Consider the following 15,207-nt stretch of genomic DNA (forward strand, 5'->3'; position numbering starts at 1 on the left):
GACTGTGCGATTACACAATATGAAGATAAATAGGAGATAGTAAATGACATTTTCCCTTCATTATTTGATTTTCCTGAAGCCACATATCAAAGAACTTGCATAAAAAACACAGGACATAAATTAGATCCATTAATTTATTCTGTATACATTATATTCACACTATAGCCCTGCCATGATACAGTATATTCCGAACTTCTATGTAACAAAACTAATTTACAGGAGTAATGAAAAGTCTACAAAACGTGTCATTGAACTCTGTTGGGAGAGGTGGGGAAGGGGCACAGAAAGACGTTGTAGTCCAGAATTAAGTCACTGAGGTCAGTGGGACTTCATGTACCAAAATTATCTTAAAAGGACCACATCACCTGCATAGCAGGATTTATATTACAACATCTACAGACTGTGCAAGTTTTCAGTAAAACACCCTGAAGTGCCAATCAGAGCCGGTCGCGCACCCTAAACATGCCAGCTTGTAAGTAACTGAAGTAGAGCTTATTTTATGAAGAAAATAAAATGTTATTTTTTAAGTGTTCAGGTAAAGATAGACTCAGTAACATACTTTATATAAGTGTCTGTTTATTCACTCATTATCCTTCTTCTGCCACTGATTAAATCTGTACAATAGAACTCTATGGAGAAGGGAGGGGGAGGAGATCTACTCAGAGAAACACCAGCAATATACAGAAATAGTTCTGTTTAACAACACAATTGGATTAGGACTCCAGCCATCTTCTGAAAGAGGTGTCACGTCTAATGTTGAAGAAAACCTCATATCTGTGTTTTTCTCCTTCCCTCCTCCCTCCATAGAGCCTATAGTAAGCGGAGACTGCTTGTGTATGAGTAAGTTTACTTCTGCTTTAAGCAACTGTGATTGGCACTTCAGGGGGGCATTAAGCAGACAGAACCATGCCCACCGGTACAATATAGGACAGGTGCTGTAATTTAACATTTTGATGTTAGGTGCCCTCTAAGCTGACTGGGAGGACCAGTGACCAAAGAAAGGTTTAGTAGGTTGTCCAGTGTTATATAAATTTCAGTTTCCTCGCTGTATAAATGAAAGATCCTCCAACTTTTTAGCAGACTTTCTGTTTCAATTCCTCAACAAGTTCTCTGTCTGCTGTTGGTAAAGTAATAAAATATAACTTTATATCCAGAAGCTGCGATTAGATTCTGACCCAGACACTCATTTGGGCACCATAAGGAAAGTTTAACTAAGTTCTCAAAAGATATAAGCGAAGAGCCAAATCACTGCATGTGAGCAGCGCCATGGACTGCCAAAGCATGCTGGGAGTAGTAGTACTATAACAGCTAAATCTGGCCTTGCTGAAGGTGCTCTCAATACATGCAGCTCATTGACGTTAGTGGTAAATGCCATGAATGAAGTAAAAGCCTCAATTACAGTGTTCTGAGGCTAAGGCCCCATGTTGCAGAAACGCAACTTTTTTTGTTGCAGATTTTGTTGAAGTTTTTTAAGCCAAAACCAAGCAATCTACAGAAGGAATGGGAAATATATAGGAAGTTCTTATACTTCTTCCTTCTGCTCAATCCATTCCTGACTTTGGCTCAAAAAACTGCAACAAAAAAAAGTCGTGTTTCCGGATTGTGGGGCCTTAGCCTGATAAACATTGTCCTGGACCCAAAAATACCCATCCCAAAAAATACCTCCTCCAACCTCTCATGTGCTGGCAGCATGCCCATCATCAGGTGACCTCATTCTTGCAGCCATGTTGCCATCTATAAATCTGCAGAACAACATTCCAAAAATAGTTAAGAACTCGTTTGATGCCCACTGCAGGATATATGGAGGCGGAGAAGGACTCCTTTCTTTCATGTTCTTTCTATGTCAGGCTCTGTCCCTCAGGCCCTGGACTAGACAGAACAGTATTCATTTTATCTGGAGTGTTCCTTAAATGAATCTAAATGGCAATAAACCTGCTTGCATAGAATTCCCCTTTTCTACGCCCATATCCTAATACATAAAATATTAAAAGTTTTTCATACTTTGTTTCATTGTCATAAAAAGCAATGATATTTATGGTTTTCCCACAAATTATATAAAACCTGTGTAGGATTGTCAACTGTAGAGCTTGAAAAATATTATTATAATAAAGACTTCACCTCTATCCATAAAACTCCACCTCTCCAATTGTAACATCACGCCTGCATTTACTGCGAGTGAGGGAGATAATAACACTGAGAAGTTTGGCAGAGACGATTATCAGAATCTTTAACACTGGAAACAATGTTGGGGTCATATGAGCAGCGAGAACTAAACTGAAGCCAATGTGACAGGACAACCCGGCTATGAGCCATGTGTTAGTTGCATAAAATGGGAGGACACACGTTGCGGTTTTGTAGCCACACCCCCTTACACAAACAGTACACAAAGACTGCCATATTTGTGTGATTTTGTGTCCTTTCTTCAATATATTATAAAATATTCCATCAAATTTCTAACATCCAAACCACGCAAATGTTTTTACTGACCCTCCCTCCGTGTGCAATAGTAAATCATAGGATGCTGGCGGTTACTGCTGCACCCTGAATGCTGGACATTTCCAGGTCACTCTGGGCAGAGTTTTCTTAAATAAACAGTCTTCAGATTGTAGAATGAAGGCCTCTTTGGATTTTCCTATATACAATAGTGTATTCCTTTATAAAGTGCTACATTGTTCCGGAGTCTCTGCTGCAGACCAGTCTATTGCTTTAGGAGGTCCTTCAGCACTGCCCCGGCACTGGCATCAGAAGAGACAGGCAGAGGCGTGAAAGTGGGCAGAGCTTCTGAGATCGGCTTCATGAGGAGATGCCCTGACGTGCCTGCTCCCAAGGAAGAGGTGGAAATGAGGGGGACGGCAGCTGAACGAGGGGCCAGGAAAGGATTCGACTCCTGACGTCGACTCGACCCAGTTCCTACAGCGCACAAAGAAAATTCAAACTTTAGAATTACTATGCCTCCTATGTGTACAGTTTTAGAAGTTCCATATTAAACTGCAGGTAAATTCCATTCAGAGGTCTAGATTCGGTATCAACCCTTCTCACTTAACTCAAAGCGTGCCACACCCCAACTTTATGTAGTCTATGGTGAAGTAGGTTAACTGATTTGGATGAAGATCTAAACTGTGACACAGAGAATAGTATCTGTGCTGAATTTCATTTTTAGATTCACGACAGAGTATGACTGCAGCAGACACATGTCCCCAACCAAAACACTGAGTTCTCATGGCACAAATGTAATAAAATATTACCAAATTTATTGAAGCCAAAATATACTACGATATACTATTCCAGTTGGCCAGGTTTCTATGTGCTACCAAAATAGTAAAATGTGCCTCACCTGAGGATAGTAAGGCACGTGGGCTCTGCCCATGCACATGCCTGCTGCAACATCTCCTGTGCCACATTTACATACGGTAACTCTCACTTCATTCTTTTAACCTCATCTGCTTTTATATTTTGACTTCAATAAATTTGGTAATATTTTATTACATTGGTGCTACTGGTTTTCTTTTTTTGGTTGGGCTGAGTATTTGTTATAAGGGAGATCTATTTTGTTTTGTGATCAGTTACATATTTTTATTACGTTGGCCTACACTTTTCTTTAGTTTTCTTTATCGCAGTAGAAATCTCAGCATGTCGCTAACTTAATAGATGTCCTATCTCCCTTCTAGATTTCTGCTAGTAATCTTGGATACATTGCCCATGAACTAACAGTTCACAAGTATTTCCTCTACACTTAAGTCAATGTCGTACAATTTTTGAACTCTGGAGGTAATTACTGGGATGGGGAGGGTGACCTGCTCCATGTCAGAAGTGAAAATGTGATGTTGGAGGGGGACAAGGGGGATCACTTTATTAAGACTTTTATGTCAGCTGTGGATATTATTGTGTCTCACTGTGATGATGGATTCACTGATAAAGGATGAGATCATGTCTGCAGGCTGCACTTTGTTAGGGTCTCTTTAGCAGGAATCTAGCAATGCAATGCACACAGTACCTGGAGCGGACACAGTGGTATTCTGACTCCCGCTAGTGGTTGCACCCAACGGCGCCATGTCCTGCATCGTCAGCTTTAGTGGAGGAAGCTTGGGTAGTGATTCTGTTTCCAGAAACTTTACGAAAAGCTCAGAAAAAGACTTCAAAAGACACAGAGCACAATGTCAATATCATAATAAAATTTGGGAAAAAATAAATAAAAATAGATAATAGATAAATTGCCCACATACACTATTAAATAGTGAGTGATGGTTAGGTCTTTGTGGAGTACTGGGAACACTCTTAGGGTGAACTGTTCCCCCTCCAAACCAGCCAGACACCCATCGCGTCACACCACGATTCTCTTCCAGCAGAAGCTGTGGGATGGAGTTAAATAAGTTAGTAGTGGAGACTGGAAAAGTAAGGGCTAATCACACGGGGCAAGAGAGGGTGGATTTTGGGCGGGAAGAATAGGACCAAAATGCACCTGCCGCGACTGTCGCAGCTTCCTGCGCCAGAGTAGGCCCAAATGAATGGGCCTAGTCCGGAGGGTGCTGTCGCGAGGCGGATGCCACGGCTTGACCAGCCGCGGAATCCACCTGAAGAAAGGGCAGCTTGCTTCTTTTTTGCGCGAGCGGGAACACACCGCTTGCGCAAAAAAGGAACGCTAGTGGTCTACATAGACCTCTTTCTGAGGGGGCGAATTTTGAGGTCAAAATGCACCCCTTCTTGCCCCTTGTGAACGAGCCCTTAATGATGTCTATTCTACAAAGATCATCGAAACTGCAGCCACTTACTTCATCCAAGTCTACTTTCTTCAGTCCAAGAATGCTCCCCATCAACCGCAGAACCTCGTGACGCTTAGTTTTTGGTGTGTGGAAATGACCAACAAAAAGATTCCTCATTAATACCCTGGAAGACAAGAGATAACACAACACATAACATGTAGAACAACCTGTATGACTAATACATGAAGGAAACAGAAAATCCTGTCGGACTGCAGTGGTGGGGTGGACTATTAGAAAGTTGCACGCTATCGTGATTGTTACTCATGGAGAAGTTCCACTAAGTAGGTTCCTATATAAGATAGTGATTATGGTAAAAGAAACAATATGGAAAGATCTTACTCGACCCCACCTACCACCAAAATTAGAAAAGTGGTTCTCTCTCCACAAACAGATTTCACAATGAACCTTCTTGTTTGCTTTTTTTGGGGCACATAGTTTACTGGCAGATTACAGTAACTTCAGGCTCCACATGTGGAAGTAATCGAGAGAGCCTTCAGCTATTGAGGTCTTCTTGAGATCTGTCTAATATCTCTGATCTCACCACAAAAAAATAAGAGACATCAAATATACAGAAAAGTTCAATGCAACAACAGGATCTAAAACCTGTGGGCACTTTGGGGCAGCAAGATTTGGAGTGTTCAGATGTTGCTTGACAACATTAGCAGGGGATGCAAGCGATTCAATCCACCCACACAGGTTCGCTAGGGCCCACAGACATGTTAATGTCACTTACTTATCTACCTTCCCTTCGGTGCTGTTCAGTAGGTTCATCAGCTTACTCTGAGCGTCATCCAGCATCTCCTGCTTTAGGTCACCTGATGGAAGACAAGGGTATTATACAGTTACTAGTGGGCACAATACATCGGATAACTTTCCTCCTCCACCCTAGAACAGCTCTTATTAAATGATATCTGTTTTCCACAGTATTGCGGCCCTGATCCAAGGGAACAATTGGCATATTGGGGGGAGGGGGGCAGAGCAGACTGCATTGTTTTTCTAGTATATCTTGATTTTTCACAAGATGTGGAATGTTGTTCCTCTGATTAGTAAATGACCTTAAATATTCCCTCATGGATTCTCCACCCAAAGTGTGAGAACGTGAGAACATATGTAGGCAAATGCCCGCTCCATATATGTAGATATTGGAGCCTAGACAATTCCACAGTAAGAGGCTGAGGGGGGCTAGCAGTATGACTAAAATAAATAGGTGCTGAAATGTGTTATGTTGGCCATACACTTCAGGACGACTGACTAGTTCTGCCTCTCCCCCCTGAAAGCATGTTTAGCTGGGCTGAGCATACATATGTTCCTAATAGGAAGAGGGCAATAAGTTGCTGACGCACCTCTGCTGGCTGCTTATCTTTATTGAGACATTTGGAGAAAGGTGGTTCAGGCATGTTGGATATCAGTTCTCAACCTCCTCTACATACCTACTAGCTGCTTCTAAATATGGTGCTTACTTTAGAAAATCCCATTTATACATGCATAACAATTCACCATTTTAGGTTTACAAAGAGTGGGGTGGGCTCAATAAAAACTAAAATGGAGCACACTCATTGGACAACCCCCCACCCCCTTGTCCCAGTGTTTAAAGAGGTTATATGATCCCCAACCCAGCACACATTAGTTATATATTAACAGCAGTCCACAATGTGTGAATCTTCAGCTGTAGTGACACTACAACATCCAGCATGCCCAGATAACCAGTGAGTGGTTGGAGATTACTGGCAAATAAGGACATTGTAGGGTCCAAGAGTGGGCTCACCAATGATTCTGTGGGTGAACAAGATCCTATCCTGGTGTTTTGTGGAGATATGATTCCATATGGCGCGGTTATGGAAAATAAAAGGACAGCGACATATGTGGTCGCTCTTTCCAGTTAGCCAGTCCTAGAACCCCACTGTTTTTTGTCTTTCGGGTTATTGAAAACATCAAAACAACATGACGGCACATTATAGCCAATTGTCACTCTGCTCTGTACACTGGATATATTGGTCTGATGGATATTCCTATAATGGAAGCCTCCAGTGTAAGTCACTGTATTGGCATAAAGTAGCATACATTGCCCATAGCCTGCCAGCAAAAAAAAAAAAAAAAAAGAAAAAAGGCTAAACTGATATACTTGATAGAGGGAGGCCAAAAGGACACTGGTATATTAGTGAAATAATGACCTATGGATATGTTTAATGAACATGCCCAAACCCTCCCAACCTATACATACAATATATATGCAATGTGAGTGCACCCTAAATAAGAATAGGTATGCAGGAATAGATTCACATTGTCTGATACACTGGCTGAACCCTACACTGAAGCACAGGGAGGAGCCTGAACAGCCCTTGCTCCTCCCACCACATACCTTCTATGCCCCTATACACAGGGGGTTCTGGGTCAGGCACTGGCTCCAAGTATGAGCTTTTCACTCTGCACTAAAGAAGTATAAAGAAAAAATCTCACTTGGCATGGACTAGGGTCTGGAGAGACCTGTGCTTGGAAACAGCAAGATTGGGAATGGTCAGAATCAATTTGTTAACCATTTAAGGCAATTCAGAAAAGTGTAACTGGCAAAGTTGGGTCTCTGTGTGAATCCAGTCGACTGCCAGCACGTCCATAAAGAAATCCTTCACGAGATTTGGCTACGGCTGCGTCTGAGAATGCATTTGGGACCAGTTTCAATAGTTTTTTTTTTTTGTTCTTTTTTTTTTAAACGTCTATAGCAAGAAGTAACTCTTTCCCTGCCAAATCAGGCTGACAAGTCTGCAGATTAGAGAGAGAATGTGGTTTCATAACTGCTATGATGTAGATCATAACAGTTCCAAAAGCCACCAAAGTTACAGTTTATCAGACACTTCCCAATTAGAAAAGCTCAGGTAGATCTTCCTAGATCGTTCTATAACCAGTGCCCCATGTTTCCTCTGCCACCAGACAAGGTCAATGCACAATTTTCAAGTAGACCTGGAGATGACCCAATATTCAGATGCTGTCCATGAGTAGAGTGACCAACAGTGACCCTGAACTTTTTTTTTTTTTTTTTTTTTTACTGTCCTGTGTGGCTTTAATGGCACTTTAAAGAGTTGGCTCAACTTCAGGTCACCTGCACCCCACATTCTTGTGTTGATGAAGGATGAAAACCTGTACAATTTTTATTGCTCACCAAATGGACTGGAGCATCCGAGATGTCAACCGCAACCAAACTGAAAAGAATCAGATGGTTGTGATGCTGATTTGCTGCTTTAGGGAGATGCTGTCAATTTAAAGCACTGACTAGCACAATATAATAATGATCTATAATACTGATTATGGTGGGACTATTAAAGGATGGTCTGATCTTTTCTGGATGGACAGATTACTGCTACTGTTAACTGTACTAGCTTTTATTGCATGCAGTCTTGGTTCCCAAGGTTGACTACCTGATGTTATAGACTAGGGGGAACTCAACTATTTGTAGTTAAGATCTACTGACCTGGGTCTACCATCATGTGAAGGTCTGAGCTGAACAATAGCTTTACGTGTCTAGTTATTACTTCTGATAAACTGCACCTATAACCCCCGCCAATGTTCCCCTTTTCACTGCACGTAATCCGTTGCTTTCTTCCACCATACAGTAATAGCGCTCCACTCTGTGTAATACACAGTTGTGAAGTGGCCCCACATAGCATAAATGCTCATTGCCACCCCCTTCCCAAAAAAAGCTCATTGCCACACACAGTAGATGCCCCCTTAGCAGCTTCCATATGGTATAATACCCTAGTGGTGCCCCTCACTCAGTATAATGTTCCTTACACAGTATAATTATCCCTTAGTGCCACATGAATCCCCCCCTTCAATATTTTGATGCACCTTAACAGCTTCTATATGGTATAATGCCCCATTAGTGTCCACATACAATACAATGCCTCCTTAGTACTCCCATTTAGTCTAAGCCATCACATCACTTCCACATAGAATAATGCCCCACAAGCTTCAAAGGTTTAGGAAGCTTGTAGAAAACTCTCCCTTCTTGCTCCAGCACAATTACAGTGGATGGGAAAAAGAATGATATCCAGATGACAGTCCCTCTTAAAAAAGATGGCTGACTGTAGCAGCTGGGAATGATGCTTGTCCTTGCTGCCTACACAGATGCAGTATAGTCATGCTTATGTATGTGCTATATTATACTTTCTCCCAACCACTGCCATTATGTTGGAGCAAGGATAGAGATTCACGTGGGCCGCCTACATCTTGCTTGTACCATACAGGTATAGACCGTGGCCCAGCAGTTGAATACCCCCCACTATACAAGTTTAGTATGAGATTATAAGAAACAGCACCCACAAGCGGTTTCTGGTACTCTTTCAAACTGGGCTGGCGCAGTTTCTGGAACGCTCTTCAATTCTTCCCTATAAAGTAAATAACAGGGTGCCCTGATTGTTGCCATTGATGCAGGGGTTAAAAATAATAATCTAGCAGCGCGTGTCTGGCTCCTGGGCTTCTCCAACTCATACAGACTTGATTAATCCTGCACCTTGAAAACACATTATCAGCTCCGTCCTACCAAGGAGATTCACGTGGGGGAAAGAATAATAAGAGTAGGCTCCAGAAACTAAAAGGCTGTTCCTCTTTAAACTCTATATAAAAAGGATGACCTAGCACTACTACTACTGACAGGTAATGACAATTCCGGAGACGCTAGGGGGCAGATTTACTATTGTTAATGAGCCATAATGTTGGAGCACACTGGTATATTAATTTTTTTGTGTGCCAAAAGCAACAAATCTTTAATCTTTGCTATGTACTTTTCAAAAGTCTGACAATAAAGGTGTAGAATTATTATGCTAGGTTCACACTGCAGAACTTAGAGATTTGAGGGGGGTCTTCCAGCTTTCTGCTATAGGTTTGCTCACAGACAAGTTTCAGACACAAAGGGTATAGTCAGCATGAGAGCCGCGCAATGAGGATTCTGCAGTTTATTCCGCAGGAAGGTCAAGCAGGACGCTTCTTTATTGCAGCATGCAGTCGGTTACTATCTCCAAGTGTGAACAATGGAAGGCAGATTTCAGCAAGAATTTGAAGCTGATTTTTGAGGAGGAATCTGTCTTAAAATCAACTCCAAATGACTCCAATGTGAACCTAGCCTTAGTAGCCAGTTCTTAGCTCCAAAATACTGATCTAAATTATGCCACCTAAGAGATGCCCCAATAAAACAGCATGCACCACGGTGTTAGATCCTGACTATCCTTCTCGTCTTCTGACTACCCTGTTGCCGATTATGTTGTCTGAATGCTAAACTGATAAGTGAGTGTTACCAAGGGATATACCTCAACTAGTTACATAGTAGATGAGGTTGGATAAAGACATCAGTACATCAAGTCCAACCAATAAACCTACAATCCCTAGTGTTGATCCAGTGTTGCCCAGTTGTCAATATACTCACCAATTTCTAATAGGAATAATGAATGGACGCCAATGAGAGTTTTGAAAAAAAACATGTCCTAAAATTACTGTATATTTTGGGTAATACAATAAATGGGTTTTCCGGGACTTAAAAATTAATTACAAATCCTTAGAGCAGGTCACCAATTGATGATTAACAGGGGTCTGAAACTTAGAACCAACATGGATCAGCTGACTGAAGCGAATTTTTCACTTCACAAGCCATGTGACATGACGTTCTTTGGTCACATGGCTTGTTTGTAGCTCAATCCCACTATACAAAAACTGAACGCTATGCCTGGTAAATAGTGAAGAGGCCACAGTATTCACCTGACAACCCGCCAACCTTCAATTGATGATGATGACCTATTCTAAGGATAGGTCATCAATTAAAGGGATTCTACCACTAAAACACATTTTTTTCTAGTTACCACGTCGGAATAGCCTTTAAAAAGGCTATTCGTCTCCTACCTGTGGAAGTGCTCTCCGCCACGCCGTTCGTTCAAAATACCAGTTTGTACCGGTATGCTAATTAGTTCTCTCGCAGCGATGGGGGCGTCCCCATTGCAGCTCGAAAACCGACCGCAGCGCCGCCTCTATGGTCTTCTGTATGCTCCCCTTGCTTCTTCAGCGTCTGTCGGACGCCTGCGCAGTACGCTCTGTTCGGCGAAGATTGCCGAACTTACTGCGCAGGCGCGAAATTGCGGTGCCCGCACTATGGCTGGGACCGCAATTTCGCGCGTGTGCGCAGTACGTTCGGCAATCTTCGCCGAACAGAGCGTACTGCGCAGGCGTCCGACAGACGCTGAAGAAGCAAGGGGAGGACACCAAAGACCACAGAGGCGGCGCTGCGGTCGGTTTTCGAGCTGCAATGGGGACGCCCCCATCGCTGCTCCTGCGATGGGGACGCCCCCATCGCTGCGAGAGAGAACTAATTAGCATACCGGTACAAACCGGTATTTTGAACGAACGGCGCGGCGGAGAGCACTTCCACAGGTAGGAGACGAATAGCCTTTTTAAAGGCTATTCCGACGTGGTAACTAGAAAAAAATGTGTTTTAGTGGTAGAATCCCTTTAAGCCTAGATGTCAATTCACTAAACATGTCAGCACGTAACTGCTACAGCACATATCACCCTAATAGTCTATGGAAACGAAAGCTTATACATTTACTATGCCAAATGAAGCCAAAAGAGATGGGGAGTGGGCAGCACACAAACAGTTAATACATAGGATTCTTTCCAGACTCTGGATTTTTCGGACACTTCAGTAAACGTGGCCGGCGTGTGCCCCGACATTCATTAATCTGCCCCCAGAACAAACATTATTTATATTATGGAATTTCCCGTCTAGTCAACCTAATGTGTTTAGAATATGGGAATGTTTTATGGCAACGTCAACACTCACAGCATAATCTCCCAGAGAAAACAATTAATGCCCTGCAAAGACTAAGAAGTCACATCTAATCTAATCTTTGCAAATAGCAGGAAAGGGGGAGGGTAAAATATTACTTTGCCACTTACTATGGCGTGCTGCCAGCTGGTACAATAGACTCAAGAAATCACCCAAACACGGGATGTGCCTCTGAGCCGCTACGCTCGGAGAGGTGGCAGCAGCTAAAGGCTACAGCTTACTAAATCAACACCCTGATACATTTACCATATGGGTGTAAAGAAAAATATTATGCTCAGTTATATTACATTTTTTCCTTTCCCTACTGAAACCCCAAATCAGTTCTTATAGACTTTATAGAATAGGATTTATTACACTATATTCATAGAGATGTATAAATTATACCTGCTATACATGTATAATTATATACAGGAGATGTCCAGGTTATACTAGCATGGTCCATGTCACTATATACAAGAAAATGTACAACTTATATCAGCTGAATAATTCTATACAGAAAACCACTGCTTTGAGAAGGACCCCTCTTAAAAAGAGCACCTTTCACCACCATCACCAATTCAAGTTCTTTGTATGTGTTAAAAGTCGCTGCTTCATTGATTCGAGCACAGCTCCATTATTTTCCAATATTATGTGCTCCACAGTGGAGCATATAATACTGTGTGGAGCCCCTTCACTATTAACATCACACACCATTTGTTTTATAGCAGCCGTGCACTATTATTACTGGCTATAATAAGGACAAAAAGTTTGCATTGGGTCCCACATGACTTTACTTACACCCCTGGCCACCATTCCTGAGTAACAAGTGTAGGTAGTTTTGATGCAACATGTCCCATTTAAGCCCTGTAATATCAGAAGGGCAGTGTCAGGCAGGGGGCATAATTTACAGCTCCAATTAGAGGCAGCCAGTGTCAGAGCTCAGACTCACACCCCTTGTCTGATCCTGCCTGACAGCACAGAAGCTAAACAGCGTGTCATGCACCAAAACGAACAACATTTATTGCTCAGGAATGGTGGAGGGTAGAGAAACAATTCCAACTGTGCCAGAGAGCTGGACATGTTTGGAGTAATGAAAGGTCCTCTTTAGCACTTTACTTGCCAAGCGCGTAAGCTCTACGTCCTCCCAGGGTGTCATCTGTCTAGCCGACGACGTAGCTACTACGTACTTACTTCTAATGCCCATATCTCGTTCTAATGCCCATGGACTTGTTTGGACTATAAAGATAATTTTAGATTCACATTAAAGATGAGAATCTCATCTTTAAAATGATACCAAGGTCTTCATGTTAACCCTTACTATGCAAAAGCGATTCACTGTTGAAAACGCTATTGGGGATTGAGATCTCATTGAAGATCTCAATTCCCCGCAGCATTTTTAACAGCAATTCGCTAAAAATCTGTAAGGGCTATTATGAACTTAATATAATTTAAAGAAGAGATTATCATCTTTAAAATGAATCTAAAATTATCTTCATAGCCCAAATGAGTCCTGAGATACAGGACTTTAAATTGCCCCCCCCCCCTCCTGTCTCGAGAAGCATTAGTGAATTTTAACAGGAAGGGGAGGAGGGAGGAGGACTCCTGCAGCGAGCACAGAGAAGCATTTTTTCTGTCTCTGTGCACAACCTGGATGTGACCCCAAGGGGGGGAGGGGGGGAGGAGGGATTCAGTCCCTATTCCCCCTTCCTGTCAATCAGAGAGCATACTGTACTTTTGCACTCTGATTGTCACATACAGGTATAACGTAATTTCCTACTGAGCTTTACTAGTGGGGTATTCTTCTGTAATACCCCCTGAACATAACCAGGTAGTTTATTGGCGCTGAGACCCAGACATCTATCATTGTCCAGGTCGCAGCGCCCAAAAAAAAGAGGCACCAAATACTTACACAACATATACACAAAATCATGAATAAAGTTAAATTTAACCCAATCCCTGTCCTGTGTATACCTGAGCTTTCTAGAGTAAAATACGCCTCTAGCGATGTCCGTTACACGCTAAAATAATAGTATTAACGATTATCAGTAGAGATGAATGTATAGATTGCTAAAATTTGTATAGGGGGGATGGAAAATAATATTTTTATATAAAGTCCTATTTAATTTGCATGCACAAAATGGCGATTCTTTAACACCCGCCCCTGTAAATATATACATGTGTGGTATGTATGAACTCCTAACATATTGCAGTTTTTTAGAAAGTACATTTTGTTTGGGATTGCTTGAGTCACACTTTAGTGGCAAATTTGAATTTTTGGGCAATCTTTGCTTGCAATCTCTGTCGCAACGTTGTATGAAGGTGGTTGTATATATGAAACATTAAGTTATGTACGGTATGCTGTGCAATCTCAAAAAAGTTTGCTAGGTGCAGTATAGCTTCTTAACTTATTAGTGAATAACAGCAAAATCCTGCCTGTCTGCTGTATTCGTGTTTTTGGGAGTCCGAGCTCTTGTTGTAGTTGATGTTTGCGGTACATATAGTATATATACACATTGTATACACCATAAGCTATTATTTTAAGTTTATTTTGTATATGAATGTAAGATTGAACATGAGTTTTAGGTGCAAATATGTGTTTTAGTGCGTTTTTTCAAAAAATGTTTTGTGTTTGTCACAAAGTTGCATGAAGGTGGATGTGGCTATTGATGACCCATTGAGACATACAGTATGCAATCTTCAGGTTGTCTACTTTCAAATAATATATAGGGTTTAGGGGTTCACTTACTTTTCATGGTGTGCAATCACTACATTTTATAGGATGATACTTTTTTAACATTTCCAGCTTCAAAGCAGATTTTTGTTCCTTCCAGCTCTAGCTATTTTCTGAAGACTCATGCATGCGGGTACAGGCCATAGTGAATGAATGAACCCTGCACATGTTGAACTCTTATTTTTAGGAGGTTTTGTGCATATAATTTATTGTTTGGTTTCCACTCTTAACAACTAATATACATTTATTTGCATTTTTTCATAAAACATTCACTTTAAATCAAAATTGCATGAAGGTGCCTGTTCGTATATTGTACCAAGTGGCATTGAGACAATGCTGCAGGTGTTTAAGAAAATATATAGCTATGGGGGGGGGGAAGGGGGTTGGATGCTTTTTTAATATTGCAATTTAGCTTTGATTTATCCATCTCAAAACTGTGAAAACTGCTCTGGCAGTTAAAATCATTTATTTATTTTTCCAAGTTACTGATTCAATATATTCTATGGAAGCTACCCATCTATAAGCAGACCATCCCCTTAAAAAACGACCACTTTTTTTTTTTTTTTTTTTAGCAGCAGGAAGCCCTCTGAAAAGACTACACATCAAATGTAGTCAATGCAATCTGCCATTGAGATGCCAAACATGCATGCCAATTGTCCCAATTTTACCAGGACAATCTCAAAAACTCACAAAAGGGACGCGTTTAATGTATACACCACACTAAGATATACCTAAAGTGGGCTGTATAGTCAGAATTTTGTCCTGCAGAACCATACTGGGGTCCAGGAATGAGAGGGAAGCCATGTTGGGGAACATGATTTAAAAGGGATACCATGCTGATGACAGGGAACCAGAGGAGAAACATACTGAAGATCACAATTTAAAAAAGGGATTTTTCAGCCCCCAATGCATGT

The 15,207-nt window shown here is 41.6% G+C and overlaps 1 protein-coding gene across 1 annotated transcript in view; it reads right to left on the reverse strand.

Annotated features, from left to right (window-relative positions):
• Positions 1-2,649: 2,649 nt before the first annotated feature.
• The window catches only part of TRIP11 (thyroid hormone receptor interactor 11), a 41,984-nt gene continuing 29,426 nt past the window's right edge, over positions 2,650-15,207 (reverse strand). The window contains exons 17-21 of the mRNA XM_075282391.1: positions 5,494-5,575; positions 4,770-4,884; positions 4,224-4,349; positions 3,995-4,133; positions 2,650-2,910 (exon numbers count right to left, since the gene is read on the reverse strand). Coding sequence (XP_075138492.1) covers positions 2,699-2,910; positions 3,995-4,133; positions 4,224-4,349; positions 4,770-4,884; positions 5,494-5,575 — 674 coding nt within the window. The 3' untranslated portion in view covers positions 2,650-2,698. The remainder of the gene's footprint in view (positions 2,911-3,994; positions 4,134-4,223; positions 4,350-4,769; positions 4,885-5,493; positions 5,576-15,207) is intronic.

The sequence above is a fragment of the Leptodactylus fuscus genome, chromosome 7, assembly GCF_031893055.1.
Source record: "Leptodactylus fuscus isolate aLepFus1 chromosome 7, aLepFus1.hap2, whole genome shotgun sequence".
In the NCBI taxonomy this organism is placed as follows: Eukaryota; Metazoa; Chordata; class Amphibia; order Anura; family Leptodactylidae; genus Leptodactylus; species Leptodactylus fuscus.